Raw genomic sequence first — 18,940 nt, 5'->3', positions numbered from 1 at the left:
GTAGTACTACTTCTTCCCGGCTTCACCAAAAATATTCTATCGCGGTCACGGCGACCAAAAGAAGCGCGACGACGACGACGAGCCCGGCCCACCCCAAGATGCTTCCTCCTCCTTCCGCAGTCTCCAACTCCCCACCTCTTTCCTACCAAACTCCCACCCTCGCATGTCCCCCCTCCTCCTCTATATATTCATGCCCGCGCGCCTCCTCCCACCCACGACCACTTCTCTACCAAGCTGCCCATCTAGCTTCCCGGTCTTCTTCTTCTTCGACTTCTTTCATTCTTGAGCTACTGCGAATTTAAGAAAGACATGGACGAGCAGTGGATGATGGGGCAGACTTCCCTCAGCCTCGGCCTCAACGTCGGCCGGCCGACGGCGCGGCGGGGTGCCCCTCCGGTGACCAAGATCCTCGTGGAGGAGGACTTCATGTCCTCCAAGAAGAATCACGAGGTCGAGGCGCTGGAGGCCGAGCTCCGGCGCGTGGGCGAGGAGAACAGGAGGCTCAGCGACATGCTCCGCGCGCTGGTGGCCAAGTACTCCGACCTTCAGGGCAGGGTCAGCGGCATGATGGCGGCGGCGGCCGCGGCCAACAACCGCCAGTCACCCACGACGTCTGAGGGCGGCTCCGCGGCCTCGCCGTCCAGGAAGCGCGCTCGCAGCGACAGTCCCGACACCGCAGTCCAGGAAGCGTGCCCTGCCAGCGGCGGCTTCGCCGTCAGCGTCAACGTCGGCCCCGACCAGGCGGAGTGCACGTCCGTCCACGAGCCGGGCAACAGCAAGCGCGTCCGCGCCGACGAGTGCAAGGCCAGCCGGGTCTCCAAGCTCTACGTCCACGCCGACCCCGCCGACCTCAGCCTCGTAAGTAACGAACACCCAGCAACGTCCGTCCATCTTCTTCCTCGTGATCATCGATTGCGACGAAAGTTTCTTGCCGTCCATTAACTAATCAATATGCGATTGATTTTGACGAGCAGGTGGTGAAGGATGGGTACCAATGGCGAAAGTACGGCCAGAAGGTGACCAAGGACAACCCATGCCCGAGGGCCTACTTCCGGTGCTCGTTCGCGCCGTCGTGCCAGGTGAAGAAGAAGGTGCAGCGCAGCGCCGAGGACAAGACCGTCCTGGTGGCCACGTACGAGGGCGAGCACAACCACGCACAGCCGCCGAAGATGCAAGGCTCTGGCGGCCGGAAGTCCGCCGACGCAGCCGCCGTCCGTGCATCGCCAGCGCCGCCGCTCGCCCAGCAACAGCCGAGGCAGCAATCGAGGACGGAGGCGGGATCGGCCGCGGACAGGAAGAACCTGGCGGAGCAGATGGCAGCGACGCTGACGAGGGACCCCGGGTTCAAGGCGGCGCTCGTCTCCGCACTCTCCGGCCGTATCCTCGAGCTCTCGCCGTCCGATAGTTGATCAAGCGAGCGGCGTCGTTTTCGTTTTGGTCTCCCTTTAATTAGCATTTTGTAGCTGAAGATTTTAGATCATGTACGCGGTGATGGTCATTAATTTTGAATTGCTCGCATATGCAGAGATTAATTGTATATACGTACTTCATTAGCTCTACGGCAAAACATACTGAATTTGTACAACACTCTGGAGTGGATGCAGCAAAGATATATTCCTTTGTCCCAAAACAAGTGTCCATGATTTAGTACAACTTTTATTAGTTCATAGATAAAAAAGTACAGCAACGTGTTTAGAGAAGGTGCTTACATAATATGCTTGTTTTTCTAAACACTGGTGCTTATATTTCTAAAAGGTAGACGCATAATTAGGCATCCGTCCAGTAAAGATAAGACCAGTGATTTAAGAAAAAAAGTTGATTTATTTTACTCCCTTCGTTCACTTTTGTAAGACGTTTAAGACAATTAAAATTAAACTATTTTGAATTAAATGTCTAAAACATTTTACAAAAGTGAACAGAGAAAGTATAAAGCACTTTCCTAAGAACCCTGCATTGTACGAGGCCTCATAGGCTATGTGGGGTTTTAGCTTAAGGATTGATGTAGACTACTTCCTCCGTTCGGTGAAAAGTGTATATATAGAATTTTAGAACAAATTATGGAATGAAGTAAAAAAATGTATTGTGATGATGCAAGCCACGATCTCTCTTCTCTTTAATTACCTACACCCAACAAGCTATGTGCATGTAAAAATTAAGAAGATCATGTGTAGAATATTATTAGTCTGGATTATCATGTGATGAGAGCAAAATATTTTTTTACTTTAAAGTGCATTGAGAAGATAAAAATATACTCTTTTATAAAAAAAAATTAAACGCAAACGTACACTCTTCACGGGCAGAGGGAGTATGTGAGGATAAATAGTACACCCGGCCCCCACCCCCTCCCCCGCACGCGCGCGCGGAGAAAAACGATTTTGATGTGATTTATGTTTTTTTAGGGTTGTTTGTATGGCTGTTTTCGAAGTTCTCCGGTCATTTCGGCCCCTTCGGGTCAATAGATATGAGTGTGCTATTTAAAGGAAAAACCGTATTTGCTTTTCATTGCATTTTATATTTAAAATTAAAGGACTACATTAAACAAGCATGATCTTTTTTTTTTGAGGGGATAACCAGCAGGATCTTGAAAACGCGCATCATGTTCAGAATAAGATCAAGATCGATCCAGCGCAGCGTGTATAACTAGCGCGTGGTTCACGTGCGCGACAGTCGGAGATCTGCGGCGAGACAGCAGAGAAAACGAGTGGCGCTGGCCGTACCGGCGAAGGACGACGGAAGCCGGGCGGAAACAGAAGCAGCATGGGGCTCGCTCAATCATCACGTGGGGGCCCCACGATGGGATCTGGTTTGGCTTGTTTAATTCGTGCTGGTCAAACACGTGCGATGGGGTGGCGACGGTCCGGTCCACCGTCGTCGTCGCGTCCACGCTGCCACCCTGGCCGCCAGGCACAGCTCCTTCGATCTCTTCTGCATCAAGATGCCTTTTTCACTGGAATATTTTTGTCTAAATATTCCACATGTGTATGTACGGCATTCATTAAGTATCCGCCCTACTGCCTAGATTAGTTTAGGCGTCCCTACCCGTAAATCGGGCGCCGCATTCGAGGATCAGTCCGCAGACACGGATGCGGAAAGCGTTCATACGAAGCTATCCACATACATTTCAAATAAGATTCAAAATAGTGGTCATCCACCGTTTACCGTAGGCACGATATTGGTACACTAGTGGTGCGTCCTTATCATTCCTCTTGTAAAAGTGCGAACCGCAGAAGCACCTCCGGTGTCACTCAATCCAACACATCTTCTTCTGTACGAAATGGGTTCGACCTTTGTTTTCAACTAGGGATCTGGCGTCGGGATGCTTCCTTGGACGCCTAGGACTCTGTGCTTATTCGTCAACGAGCCGGTTTGTTGTTGGTGGTGGGCATGCCGGCGCCGATGCGCATTGATGTGTGGCTGATGGTGTGTTAGGAGCTTGGACGAAGACCTTGTCTCATCCTTGGGCCTGTGACCTTCGATGGTGACGGCTGTGGCCGGTGTTGACCTTCTTAGAGGCATTGTTGCATTGTTTTCGCACCTCTCCCGCAAGGATTCGGTTGCCGCTATTGCTCTCGAAAAAACCCTAGATCTTGTGTGATCAGAACATGATGGCGCATTCGTGTTGCATCCTCCTCGAGGGCTTTGTCTTTGGAGTCGGACATCGGAAAGCAACACCAATGGAGGGCAGTGGTATTGGCGTCAAGGCTTCAATGGCGACAATACTAGAGGTGAGTGATATTGAAGACATGTCAATGGTTGCAGTAGTCGGCTCTTCTGTGACATGTTTGCGGGATTGACTCGGCTTGTTTGTTATTACGAGGTCGAAACTACACTGGTGGGTCCCGGTTGGGCGATAGGTTATCCGTTCAGTGGTCGTCTGCAATGCCAACCTCGCATAGTTTTCCGTCGTAGCTCTTCGTCGGAGTTGGAGCTGCGATGTCCTCGTCGTGGTTGACTCGGTCCTAGCACGGATCTTCATGTGACCCTACATGGCCTCTATGGTAGGGTTGGGTCCACGATCGTGAAGTCAAAATTGTTTGCTCGGGGATTAGGAATTTTGATAACGCCTGCTTGGGGAGACGTGCTGATGATGACACATGCCTGCTACTTAGGCAAGGCTTTCTCTGGAAAGGAGTGTGTGAAGTGTCCTATGTGTACCGCTCAGTGGATTGTAATAGCTTTCGTCTGATTTTCTAATAATTTATTAAACAATTATTTTCTGCTTAACTAATGGATGAGAGAAATCTTTTGCCTATGTTTCAAATAAATATACGCATCGAATTTCTCGGCAGGATATGGGTAGAACGCACAAGGGTCTCTCTCTAGCTGGAAGCTTCTGAAGTCGTGGTCGCGACCGAGCAGCGAAAGGCACCAGGCAACTGGCTGGCAACGAGGGTGGACTGATCGATGAAGCTGAAACCACTTGCTAGTCTTCCCTTTCCTGCTGTGCTGGAGCAGATTAATGAGCGCGTCACATCACAAGCACCAGCTGCTGTCCGGCTAACCGCCGAGCTGGACTAATGGACTGGACAGCAAGAACGGTCTCGTCGTCAAACGGCGAGCGAGCTTGGAAGGTCCGTTGGACAGCGACCAGCCGATCGAGACTGTATATAGTTTATTCCGTGAGCTGATGCGTGAGATTACAACTATGTATGGTCTGGATAGGCTATGTAAACCGTTTAATTGATTACCAGGGACATGATAGATTAAGGGGATCAAATAGGTCCATACATTTACCAATGGTAGCCATGATATCCGCATCTTCAAAAGCGGACTCTCAAACCGCATGCAAACGTCGGGACCGTGTGGTCCGGACTCATTATGTCATTTACTAGCATGATACCCCATCAGTCTCGTGGAGCGTTTCAAATGTCGGTTTTTCGCGAAGTGGATGCATATCTAGGGGGCTTTGCAGGCATCCGGGTCACTTCCTTCATTTCTTGTATACCCGTCAACCCGACCCAATCAAAAAGGTTTCTTGGCCCCGAGACCGGTGAAAGATTGTGGATGTCGACTAGAGGGGGGGGGGGTGAATAGGCGTTTTAAAATAATTATGGTTTAGGTTTGAACAAATGCGGAATAAATCTAGCGGTTAATTTGCCAAGCACAAAACCTAAAACAACTAGGCTCACCTATGTGCACCAACAACTTATGCTAAGCAAGATAAACTACTAGGTGATAGTAAGATATATGACAAGAAACAATATGGCTATCACAAAGTAAAGTGCATAAGTAAAGAGCTCGGATAAGAGATAACCAAGGCACGTGGAGACGATGATGTATCCTGAAGTTCACACCCTTGCGGATGCTAATCTCCGTTTGGAGCGGTGTGGAGGCACAATGCTCCCCAAGAAGCCACTAGGGCCACCGTAATCTCCTCACGCCCTCGCACAATGCAAGATGCCGTGATTCCACTAAAGGACCCTTGAGGGCGGTCACCGAAGCCGTACAAATGGCAACCCTTGGGGGCGGTCACCGAACCCGTACACTTTGGCAACCCTTGGGGGCGGTCACCGGTACCCGTCAAATTGCTCGGGGCGATCTCCACAACCTAATTGGAGACCCCGACGCTTGCCCGGAGTTTTACACCACAATGATTTTGCTCCGAACACCACCAACCGTCTAGGGCGCCAAGGCACCCAAGAGGAACAAGCTCTAGGGTGCCCAAACACCCAAGAGTAATAAGCTTCTCAAACTTCACTTCCACGTATCACCATGGAGAACTCAAACCGATGCACCAAATGCAATCGCAAGGGCACACGGAGTGTCCAAGTCCTTCTCTCTCAAATCTCACCGGAGCAACTAATGCTAGGGAGGAAAATGAGAGGAAGAACAAGAAGGAGAACACCAAGAACTCCAAGATCTAGATCCAAGGGGTTCCCCTCACATAGAGGAGAAAGTGATTGGTGGAAATGTGGATCTAGATCTCTCTCTCTCTTTTCCCTCAAAAACTAGTAAGAATCCATGGAGGGATGTAGAGTTAGCAAGCTCAAAGAAGGTCAACAATGGATGCAAAAACAAGCTCAAGAGATAGGGAACCATTGGGGAAGAAGACCCCCTTAAATAGGTCCCCACGAATCTGCCCGTTATGTACAGAATAACATACGAGCGGTACAACCTCTATGAGCACCGGTACAACCGGTAATAGGCAATAAGCGGTACAACCGGCCCACAACCGCCCAACAACCACACCACAACAGAGGCCAGTCCGGTGGTAGAGCGGTACATGACCGGTACAACCTCCAGACCAATTCTGGAGCGATACAACCGCTCCAAACACCGGTTGTACAGGTCAAGCGGTACAACCTCTCCATGGGGCGGTACAACCTCTCTATGTAAAACAGGCAATATCAAAACAGCCACAACTTTCGCATACGAGCTCCGAATTCAACAAAACCAAGTTTGTTGGAAAGCTAACGACAAGGACTAACACAATCTTAAGAGAAATATCAATAATAAGCAAATGAGAAAAGGACCATAATAAAATGATGAGAACCCTTCCTCGGACAAGACCGGTAAAACCTCCAACACCGAAAACATCATAGAAGATGCATGCGAACTCCGTTTTCGATGAACTCAAGCTTGTCATCAAGATGACCATAAGCTTTAAGACTCACAAATGGAACCAAACAAGAAGCAAGAAAGATGATGCAAGTATGCAATGGTTTGAGCTCTCGACGAACGATACGATCAAGCTACTCACTAGAGAGCCCCCCTTGATAGTACGGCAATCGATCCTACAACCCGGTCTCCCAACTACCACTATGAGACCGGTAAAATATAAAACCTACCAAGGCCAAACCTTCGTCTTGCACATAGTCCACTTGAGCTAGATGATGACGATCTTGACTTCCTCAAGTTGGACCACCTTTCTTAATTGTGTTGGCTTGATGAAGACTAGTTGATTGCTCCCCCATACTCCACCATGGGTGATCCACTCTTTGGCACATCTTCACAATTCCATTGACACCACAATGGACGGCAAGCTTCAAGCTTGATTGCTCCCCATACTCCATTATGGGTGAGCCACTCTTCGTGTTGCGCCACTTGAACTTGCACACTGCAAACTTGATGACGATCACCACTTGATGTCATCCTCCATGGGTTGTATGAGATCTTCCACTTGACGCAACACCATGGAAGCATAACTAACCCCACAAAGAACTCTCACGTAGACCATGAGTTAGTACACAAAGCATAATGGAAAATGCTTACCATACCATGGGTTCCCTTGATCCCTCTCGGTACTTCTTCTACGCTTTGTGAGTTGCTCAACTTGATTCACTCTTGACTTAGTCTTGATCAACCTTGAATCTTTCCAACTCTCTTCATTTGGATGATGTCTTGAAGGTAAACATGAATGATCACACAATCTTCTTCTTCAAGACATGCTTGCAATAAGCTCAACTCACACATGACCAATCTTTGGATAATTCCTTGAAAAACACTTTGGCCATCTCAACTCACACATGACCAATCTTTGGATAATTCCTTGAAAAGCACTTTGGCCATCTCGTAAACTTCTTGAAACCAACACATGGACTTCAAGACAATCCTATGGACAAATCCTTCAAATATAACTCTAGGCAACCGTTAGTCCATAGAGATTGTCATCAATTACCAAAACCACACATGGGGGCACCGCATGTCCTTTCAATCTCCCCCATTTTGGTAATTGATGACAATCACTTTCAAGAGAGTTTATATAAGGAATTATGCATCACCATGCAATGCAACAACCAATAATGCATGTATATGAGATGCAAATGCTTAGGAACAAAACTAAAACAAGAAGAAAGCTCTGAAGACTTCTCCACAAAACTCTCTGAAACTTCTCCCCCATTGGCATCGATTGCCAAAATGGGTGAAAAGCTAAGAAGACCAATATAAAAGGTGTTCCTCCAAAAGTTGTGTATTTCTCAACAAGCGAGTAGAATGGCATACACATATCCAAAGGTAATACTTGGAGAGACCAACTATATTGAGTCACCAAGATTGCTAAAGGAAGATATGCCACAAAGACATAACCGAGAGAGACACAAGCAATCAAGCAACCAAAAGATACCAATTGAAGCAAGCTGTCAAAAGATACCAATTGAACCAACTAGACCAAAGATCCTACGAGCCACGTGAATAAAGGATATTATGATATGAGCAAAGGAGTGTTCTAAAGAAACTAGAGAAGCTCCCCATGATTAGTGCACAAATAAGAATATTTGTATTTGGATACAAAGTGCACACAATAGGATCATAGCTCCCCCAAAATCAATAGAAACTAACAACAAGTGCAAGTGAGCATATAGGAAACTAAGCCTAGTACTTGAAACAAACACATGGTTGAGCAACAAGTAAAAGAGGCAACTTAAGAAAGGGCTCAACAAAAATGATGTGTGTGAGTCAAGGCAATGCACTTGAGAAGACTAATGTACGGATGAGCATTAAGAATCAATATAGTCTTGAAAGAATGAGGCATACGGTGCAAGGCCTATCATTCCCACACACAACTAGCAAATGGGTTCACAAGCTTACTAATAAGCATATAAAGAACCTATTCTTGTGACATCCCGTGGTGAAGATAGAAGATGAAAGCCTCATCAAGACGAGGGATACCAATTAAGATGGCAAAAGCCTCGTAAAGATAAGCATGAGGAAAATAATCTTCACCACACACAAGAGCATCAAGATGCAACGAAAGAAGACACACACTCAAGGCAAAAGCTTTCACGGAGCCACCAAAGAAATAACATAAGAAAGACAAGGTGGACGTGAAAGAAAGGATATCAACTAGATATGCAACTTATCTCAAGTGTATAAGATTCTAGGTAGACGAAATCATGATGATATATATCTACAAAGAAGGATGTACACCCGAAATAGTTACAACACGAGGAACAAGATATCCAAAGGGAGGTCATACATATACCAATAAGATATTTGCTTGGAAGCATAGCACATGGCTAGATATGGTCTTATTGTATATAAATGAATTCCTACCACACACCCATCAAAGACATCACAACTAGCAACAAGAGATCATTGTTGGGATGCTTTGAGAAAGGGAACAAGTATCACAAGAATGAATGAATAACATGCCATGATACAACCTACACAAGGTTGATGCAAGAAATGTGTGCATGAATAATATGAAGATACTTGTTACCGAGTTAACATTGGAAGGATGTAGTAGATACCAATTGAAGGTAGATAGTAGTTCATTGATCATCCTAGCTCGACTCCAATAAGCACATGATGACAACACCTTCCTTGTGAGTGAGCCGAGCATCCAATGTATCTCCAATTGTTCCTAGAACAACAACACAAACAAAATGGTACCCAAACTCATTGGGACCAAAGAGTTAGAGAACCAACAATACATAGGACAAACTCCACATAAAAATGTGCATATAGATACGAAAATGAATTTCATGCACATCTCATCCAATTTGAGACTTGGTGGAGTTTCCCCTATATATTGGGTCAAAGAAAGAAATCATGCCAAAGATACTACACAAAGTTAATATGCATGCTCAAGACTATCAAGAACCGATACCAAATGACAAAGAAATACCAAGTGAAGAAAAGATACCAAATGAATAAATCATCACTTGGAGGATATCAATAAAAGATACATCAAGGAATGAGATATCCATTGGTACCCACTAAATAAAGGATATCAAACCCCAAAAGAGAGGATGGTTCCAAACAAACCAAGCTCTCTACAAAGTTTCATGATGGCACAAAGTACCCAAAAGAAACAACTTGCCTTCCACCAACACACACTTGATAAGGATCACAAGATGAGTGTTTTATAGAAAATATGATAGCTCCCCCAAGACTAGTGCATTATATAGAAATTGCATTTGAATACGAAATGCACAAGGTGGGATCACCACTTTCACTATATCTAGAAAACACTAGACAAGATCAAGAAATAAACAAGATCCACAAGTGGTATGCAAGACAAAGGGAGTTGATACAATCCTTGGCAGGAGAAAGGGCAAATAAAAAGCAAAGGCCAATGTAAAGATGATCAATAAATTCTACCACAAAAGTGAGTACCAATTGTCAAAAGACAAGAAGTAAACGGAAATAATTCCCGGTGGTAGATAGCAAGGATATCCGACATCATCTTCACACCAAACAAAAAGCAAATTGCAACTCGTAGAGCTAACATGCCACCTAGGAACAAGATAATTAACAATATCAACTCTAGGTGACAATATCTCAAATGTACACATTTTCTAGGCTAGTAATATACACATAGCATATTACTCCCCCATAATGTGATACCAATTAAAGATAGACAAGGCAATTAAAGGATCCAACAAGAGAGAATTAATGGACTATTTAGAATTTGAATTTCTCATGAGAAGACATACCACATAGTGACTAGATAATCTTGAAATATCAATACTAGATGGTATTACTCATGTACACACATTTATAGGATTGTGAGGTGCACAAAGCACATCACTCCCCCATAATGGGATACTACATTAATCTCTCACAATAGCCTACTAAGAAATAAACAAGATGCAAAAAGGCTCAACACACAACACACACGTACATGATGTGCAAACCAACATACACATACTTGATTTCTCAAGATAAGCAAATTGGAAGCACAACATATACAAGCACATGCAAGGTACAAAACCACAACATGCAAGGGGGCAAGTAACTTTCAATGTAAGCAGTTTAAGTACAATTTACCGCAAGGAGGCACATTGGATATAAGATATAAACTTGATGATTCAATTGACTTGGCTTGAGACAATAAGAATGATGAAGTCCCCTTAATTCTTCATAATGTAGCCAAGTGTCCAATGACCTCCAACAACACCTATTGATCAAGTATGAGCTAGTTGGTCCCCAACCAAGTTGGGTCCTAAGAGGTTAGTCAAAATAGGCTTGGCTACCCAAATGGTTCTTTTCTTGACACCACTTTGAGCACCAACAAATTTGGCAAACACATTGCCAACTTTATCCTTCCCAAGAGAATAGATATCATCAATTAGAATAGGGTTGGATAAGGTACCATTTGTGCATGAAGAAGCGACGTGACCTTTTTCACAACATAGGTAGCAACGTCTACTCTTTACTTTCTTCTCACTTGATTTCTCAACTTGAGAAGCATTTGCTTGAGTTTTCTTGGGAAGATGCCTTTCTTCAACTTGAGGTCGAGAATGAGAGTGAACTTGTGGCCGCTTCCCTTGTTGCTTGTCACTAATGGGATTCTTCTTCAATGGGCAAGATCTAACATGATGTCCTTCTACTTTGCACTTGAAGAAAACAATCTTGGCCGAATTCTTGACTTGTTCTTAGCCCTTCTTTTTGTTCACCTTGGATTCTTCTTCTTGTTGGAGTTGAATCCAAGTCCACCTTTGTCATTGGGGGATTTTTTCACAATCAAGATATTGTTGAGTGTGAATTTCCCTTCATGACTCTTTTCCAAGTCTTTCTTCAAAGAAGTGACTTGGGCCTTGAGCTCTTTGATTTCCTCTACATGGTTAGTCTCAACACAAGAACTAGAGGAAGTATAAGATTCATCTTTAGAGCAACAAGGCAAGGAAAGCAATTCATCACAAGATGTACCAATGTTATGCATGGATGAATCGCGAGGACTAGCACAAGGCAATATAGCATTTTGAATAAAAGTGGTGCTAGTATCCACATGAGGCTCACTAGATGTTAGCTTAGCAAGCATGGCCTCATGAGCTAACTTTAGCACATTATGGGATACTAGAATATCATCATGAGAGCTTGTGAGCTTTACATGATTTTCTTCCAACATCCCATAATTTCTAGATAGCAACTCAAGTTGAGCCCTTAGCTCAACATTCTCCTTCAATATGGATGCTTCACAAGAGATAGAGTTAGTGGCACAAGCATCATCATTAGAAACAAGAGGAGAAGACAACTTGGCAAGCTCTTTTGAATATGAAGCTTTAAGTTGAGCATGAGACTCGGTGAGTTTGATGAGCTCACTCTTAATGACCCTTGAGCCATTTTCGAGGTGTTCAAAGTTCTCAAGGAGTTTAGCATGCACAACTTCAAGCTCCTCATTTTTAGTTTCAAAATCATTGGCCACCTCAATAGCTCTATCACGAGATTCCCTCACTCTAGATAATTCTAGAGCAAAAGTCTCCTCAAGAGATTCCTTGGTGGTTTGTTCAAGTTCAAGAGCTTGAGAGAGGTCCGCAATCTCATTAGCGTAATCACGCTCATGACCTTCCATTTGATCAATGGTGACCTCATGCTCCTCAAGATGAGATTCCAACTCATCAATATATTTCTTGCCCTCAATAGCAATAGACATTATTTCCATGAAGTTGGAACGAGCAATTTTATTCTTAAGAAGAGCTTTAAAAATAATTTCCCCCTTAATTTTTAAGGAGGCAACATCATCATTCTCTTCATCATAATCAACATCATCATCACTCTTGCCATCATCAATATCATCACAAGATATATTGGGATTCAAAGTGGGAGATACCTTTGAAGCCTTAGCCATAAGGCAAAAAGCAATCGATGATGATGTAGGATCCCTTGAAGCACCGTACAAGACCACATCTTGTTCCATGGAGTGTTGGGTTTCCTCTACATTGTTAGCACAACAACTCGAGGAAATAGATGCGTTTTTATCATGGCAACAAGACATAGTAAACATATCATCATGGGATTTAGTCAAGCAATTTCTACATGATATGCAAGGACTATCAACACAAGCATGTGAAACATTTGGAGTGCTCGAAGTGTTAAAGCCCAAAGAAGGAGCATTGCAATAAGATAGTGATGAAGAATCATCCACAATAAGCATACTATTATCATTGCAATGACCAACACTACTCACCATATCATTACCTTGTGGAAAACCACATGTAGGTGAAGTAGAAGAAGTTGAGAAGACTATACGACCAGAGGTGGAGGGAGAACAATCATCCCCACAAATCTGGGACACTCCATATTTATCTTGAAGCTTCGTCCACAACTCATGAGCATCCCGGAATGGCATGAGTTGAAATATAACTACATTGCTCAAAGCATCTAAAAGCACATTAGAAGCTTGAGCATTGAGATAAGAGTTTTTCTCATCCTCTAAAGATAATCTTTGGGATCCTTTGGAGGAGAAAAACCCATATCTACAATTCTCTCTAAATTTGGGTCCATGCCCCTAAAGAGATTAAGCATGCGAATTACCCAAACATCAAAATTTGTGCCATTGAAACTAAGAGTGTCAGAGAATCCTAATCCCCTAGTCGACATGTTTACTCACTAGTAGAAAAAGGGTCAAACGTGAAGCACATTAGTGCCGGTTTGTATTTGAGCCGACACTAATGTATACATTAGTGCCGGTTCCAACGGCTAGCCGGGCCGCTTTCATTAGTACCGGTTCGTGGCGAACCTTTAGCACCGGTTCGTGCCACGAACCGGTACTAATGAGAGTGGTGGCAGGATGTTGTCAGACTGGGGCCCCTCCAGCCCCTTTAGTACCGGTTCTTGGCATGAACCGGTACTAAAGGTCATCCTACATAAACCCTTCGTCCACCCGAGCTTGCTCTGTTCTTCCCCTTTCCCCTCTCCTCTCTGTTCTTCCCCTCTTCCTCTCGAGCTCATCACACATTTTGCCCAAAATTTGTCAAGATTTGAAGGCCCCCATCCATTCAAATGATCACAAAGGTTAGCAACTTTGTCCTTTCATCTCTCATTGCTAGATTAGCTCTTGCAATGCTTTATATAGTGATTAATTTGTGAGTTTAGTAATTTGGGAGGATATATATATATATATATATATATATATATATATATATATATGTGTGTGTGTGTGTGTGCTAGTATTTGATTTATATGCAATTTGAGGTCAAAAATAACACTTAGTTTGCATATGTAGGTGTGGTTTACTTAGTGCCTTCTAAATCTCCGTCGTAACCACCGTCGATCGCCCGCACCGTCCCATCGCCGGCACCACCTTGTGGTGAGCCTCTTGTTCATGAAATTTTATATAAAAATTGATTTTGTGTGATTTGGATGTATAGTTACTCGTATAATTATCTTACCCGTACGTTGTTTGTTATACATATAGTGCCATGGTTTTGATATCCATCCCCGTCGGCCCTCGTCCTTGTTATGATTCGGATGTGGTATATATATATATATTCTATTTTAAAACTAGTTGCATTTCGTGTTTATGACAAATTATGCCCATCAAGTTGACATAGAAATTTTTTCTAGGAGGTATGTGAACCGGAAATTCCAACCGACCCTATTGTCGAGAGGTTAAATTTAGTTGAAAGAGAAAACGAGTACTTGAAAGAAAAATTAAAAAGAATTGAGGGGGAGAAGATGGAATTGGAGTTGCATGTTTCCGATGTCGTCGATGATCATAAGATCAAGATGGAGAAAATGCACTTGAAGATTAGAAAGATTAGAAAATATGCCATCGATAGTGAGGCTTGGTATCATTATGTTGTTGGATCCATTGTTACCTTAGTTGCGATCTTGATCGTATTTGTTGTTGCATTTAAATGCTTTAGCTAGAGAGTTATTTGTTTGTTGCATTTAAGTGTTGTATGAACTTTATGTATGAACTTGTATTAATTTGGTCTATTCGGTGTTGTGTAATGAAGATGAGCCGGCAATGGATGTACGATAACCGATGCTCTCCCCAGTTCCTTGAGGGCGTGCATACTTTTCTGCTTGCGGCTGAGGCAAACAAGCGGGCGAATGGTTTTATGCCTTGTCCATGTGCTCGCTGTAAGAATGGTCACAATTACTCTACGTCAAGAACCATTCACGTCCACCTGTTTAAGTCCGGTTTCATGCCCCACTATAATGTTTGGACAAAGCACGGAGAAAGAGGGGTTATGATGGAAGACAATGAAGAAGAAGAGGACGATGACAGCTATCCTGGCCATGGGTTCCCTGAATACGATGATACAACAATGGGGGAAGAAGCTGAGCCGGTAATGCGGGAAGAAGTTGAGCCGGCAATGCGGGAAGAAGCTGAAGAAGAGGCATCAGATGAGCCCGTTGATGATCTAGGTCGGGCCATTGCCGATGCAAAGAGAAACTACGCAAGTGATTTGAAGAAGAAGAAGTTGCAGCGCATGTTAGAGGATCACAAAAAATTGTTGTACCCGAATTGCGTAGGTGACAAGAAAAAGCTGGGCACCACACTGGAATTGCTGCAATGGAAGGCAGAGAATGGTGTATCTGACAAGGGATTTGGAAAGTTGCTGGTAATAATAAAGGATATGCTTCCAAAGGACAACGAATTGCCCAAGAGTACGTACGAAGCAAAGAAGGCTGTCTGCCCTCTAGGGTTAGAGGTGCAGAAGATACATGCATTCCCTAATGATTGCATCCTCTACCACGGTGAGTACGAGGATTTGAACGCTTGCCCGGTATGTGGTGCATTGCGCTATAAGATCAGCCGCGATGACCCTGGTGATGTCGAGGGCGAGCGCCCCAGGAAGAAGATTCCTGCAAAGGTGATGTGGTATGCTCCTATAATACCACGGTTGAAACGTTTGTTCCAAATCAAAGAGCATGCCAAGGCGATGCGATGGCACAGAGAAGACCGTAAGAAAGACGGAAAGTTGAGAGTACCCGCTGATGGGTCACAGTGGAGAAAAATCGAAAGAAAGTACGGGAAGGAGTTTGTAGATGACGCAAGGAGCGTATGGTTTGGTCTAAGCACAGATGGCATTAATCCTTTTGGGGAGCAGAGCAGCAACCATAGCACCTGGCCTGTGACTCTATGTTTGTATAACCTTCCTCCTTGGTTGTGCATGAAGCGGAAGTTCATTATGATGCCAGTGCTCATCCAAGGCCCTAAGCAACCCGGCAACGACATTGATGTGTACCTAAGGCCATTAGTTGAAGAACTCTTACAACTGCGGAATGGAACAGGTGTACGTGCGTGGGATGAGCACATGGGGGAAGAATTTGACCTAAAGGCGTTGCTGTTCGTGACCATCAATGATTGGCCTGCTCTCAGTAACCTTTCATGACAGACAAACAAGGGATACCGCACATACACGCACTATTTGGATGATACCGACAATATATATTTGGCTAATTGTAAGAAGAATGTGTACCTGGGACATCGTTGATTTCTTCCGAGTAGGCATCCCGTAAGAAAGAAAGGCAAGCATTTCAAAGGTGAGGCGGATCACCGGACGAAGCCTGGCCACCGTACTAGTGCTGATGTACATGATATGGTCAAGGATTTGAAGGTGGTCTTTGGAAAGGGTCCTGGTGGACAACCTGTTCCGAATGACGTTGACGGACGCGCACCCATGTGGAAGAAGAAATCTATATTTTGGGACCTACCCTATTGGAAAGACCTAGAGGTCCGCTCCGCAATCGACGTGATGCACGTGACGAAGAATCTTTGTGTGACCCTGCTTGGCTTCTTGGGCATGTATGGGAAGACAAAAGATACACCTGAGGCACGAGAGGACCAGCAACGTATGCACGGAAAAGACGGCATACATCAGGGTCATGCAAGCTACGCTCTTACCAAAGAAGAGAAGGAAATCTTCTTTGAATGCCTGCTCAGTATTAAGGTACCGTCTGGCTTCTCGTCGAATATAAAGGGAATAATAAACATGGCAGAGAAAAAATTCCAGAACCTAAAGTGTCATGACTGTCGCGTGATTATGACGCAACTGCTTTCGGTTGCATTGAGGGGGCTTCTACCGGAAAACGTTCGATTAGCCATTGTGAAGCTATGTGCATTTCTCAATGCAATCTCTCAGAAGGTAATCGATCCAGAAATCATACCAAGGTTAGAGAATGATTTGGTGCAATGTCTTGTCAGTTTTGATTTGGTGTTCCCACCATCCTTCTTCAACATCATGACGCACGTCCTAGTTCACCTATGTGAAGAGATTAACATTTTGGGTCCTGTATTTCTACACAATATGTTCCCCTTTGAGAGGTTCATGGGAGTCTTAATAAAATATGTTCATAACCGTGCTAGGCCAGAAGGAAGCATCTCCAAGGGCCGTCAAAATGAGGAGGTCATTGAGTTTTGTATTGACTTTATTTCTGACCTTAATCCGATTGGTGTTCCTGAATCGCGGCATAAGGGCAGACTAGATGGAAAAGGCACGCTAGGAGGGGAACAAATAATATGTATGGACGGACATTCTCTCACTGAAGCACACTACACAGTTCTACAGAATTCCGCCTTGGTGGCTCCGTATATGGATGAACACAAGAATTTGCTACGCTCCAAACACCCGGAGCGGCCTGATGACTGGATTACACGTGAACAAACCAGGAGTTTCGCCAGCTGGTTGCAGACACGTACCATGCATGACACCTCTATTGAAGATGACCTGTACTTGCTGTCCCAGTTACCATCTTCGAATATAATTACTTTCAAAGGGTACGAGATAAATGGTAATATATTTTACACGATCGCCCAAGATAAGAAGAGCACCAACCAAAACAGTGGTGTCCGCTTTGATGCAGAAACCAAGACGGGAAAGGAAACATATTATGGTTATATACAGGACATATGGGAACTTGACTATCGACGTGGTTTGAAGGTCCCTTTGTTTCGGTGCAAATGGGTCAATATGACACGAGGCGAGGTAACGGAAGACCCACAATACGGAATGACAACAGTGGATCTCAACAATCTTGCATATGCAGATGAACCATTCGTCCTAGCCAATGATGTGGCATAGGTTTTCTATGTGAAGGACATGTCTACCAAGCCAAGAAAAAGAAAAGATAAGAAAGCGAATGCATCATACGATGAGCCAAAGCGGCACATAGTTCTTTCTAGGAAGAGAAACATCGTTGGAGTGGATGACAAGACAGACAAGTCAGAAGATTATGAAAAGTTTTATGAAACTGCTCCATTCACAGTGAATATTGAGCCGAGCATCCCGTTAAATAATGAGGATTATCCATGGTTACGGCGCAAAGGGACACACGCGAAGAAAAAGTTTCACACCCAAAGATCTGGGATGTGATCGGCTTCACTATCATCACTTTCTTCTGTGTTTCACACCCAGAAGGGAATCTCTGTAATAGTTAGGGTAGTTAATTATGTGTTTTGGCATTTGAAACGCGAAGAAATTTTATGTGCAAACAAATTCTTTCATGCCTTTACTGATTTTTAAAGTTAATTTATTCACAAACTAGTGATTCAAACTAATTTCAAATAATTCAAAATTTAAACTATTCAAATTTGAAAACTACGGGCACTAACAGAAAGTTTGTAATTTTTTGTATCTAAAGCAAAAATATTCACAAAGAAACTCTAAATACACAAAAAAAAAACAACTCAAAAATAAATAAAGCAAAAAAATTAAAAAAGCCCGCCTACTAGGCCAGAGAGGCCGGCATACGACTAGAAACCCAACCTGTTGTTGGCCAGGATGCAGGCCCGCAAAGGCCCAGTAGGCCAACAGGGCAGCAGAGAACATGTAGGCCCAGTAGGCCTGCTTTGGAGAGGAGCTCGAGAGAGCTACCGCACGGGGGTTTATAAACCAGTGCGGTCGCCCCTCGGCTAGCGAGATGGGACTAAACTTGCCGCACCGCACCTGCGCCAGCGCACCCCCTTTAGTACCGGGTCGTGGCACCAACCGGTACTAAAGGGGGGGGGGCTTTAGTACCGGTTGGAGCCACCACCCGGTACTAAAGGGGGTCGCTTCCTGCCGCTTGGCCTGGCCAAAACAGGCCTTTAGTACCGGTTGGTGGCTCCAACCGGTACTAAAGGCCCCTCCTATATAAACAACACTTACGAAAATTTCAGTTTCTCATCTGCTTCTTCTCCTCTGCACCGTCGCCCGCCGCCCCCGTACGTCTCCATCCCTCGTCACCGCCCCCATCGCCGCCCCGTCCCCGTCGTCGCCGCCCCGTCGTCCCCGTCCCCGTCGTCCCCGTCGTCACCGCCGCCCCGTCCCGGCCTGTCCCGCGT

At 44.7% G+C, this 18,940-nt stretch overlaps 1 protein-coding gene across 1 annotated transcript; it reads left to right on the top strand.

Annotated features, from left to right (window-relative positions):
• Nucleotides 1-208: 208 nt before the first annotated feature.
• LOC119334299 (WRKY transcription factor WRKY28-like) lies at nt 209-1,633 on the top strand. Its single transcript, XM_037606891.1, has 2 exons — nt 209-858; nt 975-1,633. The coding sequence occupies exons 1-2, from the start codon at nt 310-312 to the stop codon at nt 1,407-1,409; spliced, it is 984 nt and encodes a 327-aa protein (XP_037462788.1). The 5' UTR covers nt 209-309; the 3' UTR covers nt 1,410-1,633.
• The last annotated feature ends 17,307 nt before the right edge of the window (nt 1,634-18,940 follow it).

Source organism: Triticum dicoccoides, chromosome 7A (assembly GCF_002162155.2).
Source record: "Triticum dicoccoides isolate Atlit2015 ecotype Zavitan chromosome 7A, WEW_v2.0, whole genome shotgun sequence".
Taxonomy (NCBI): Eukaryota; Viridiplantae; Streptophyta; class Magnoliopsida; order Poales; family Poaceae; genus Triticum; species Triticum dicoccoides.
Note: the sequence above shows the minus strand (reverse complement) of the source record. Positions and strands in the feature narration are given on the sequence as shown.

What these genes read in the sequence shown, in the direction of transcription:
- LOC119334299 (XM_037606891.1), top strand. Translation starts at nt 310, where the DNA reads ATGGACGAGCAGTGGATGATGGGGCAGACTTCCCTCAGCCTCGGCCTC. An exon ending in ACCCCGCCGACCTCAGCCTC is followed by an intron (nt 859 to 974) that starts GTAAGTAACGAA and finishes TTTGACGAGCAG; the next exon opens with GTGGTGAAGGATGGGTACCA.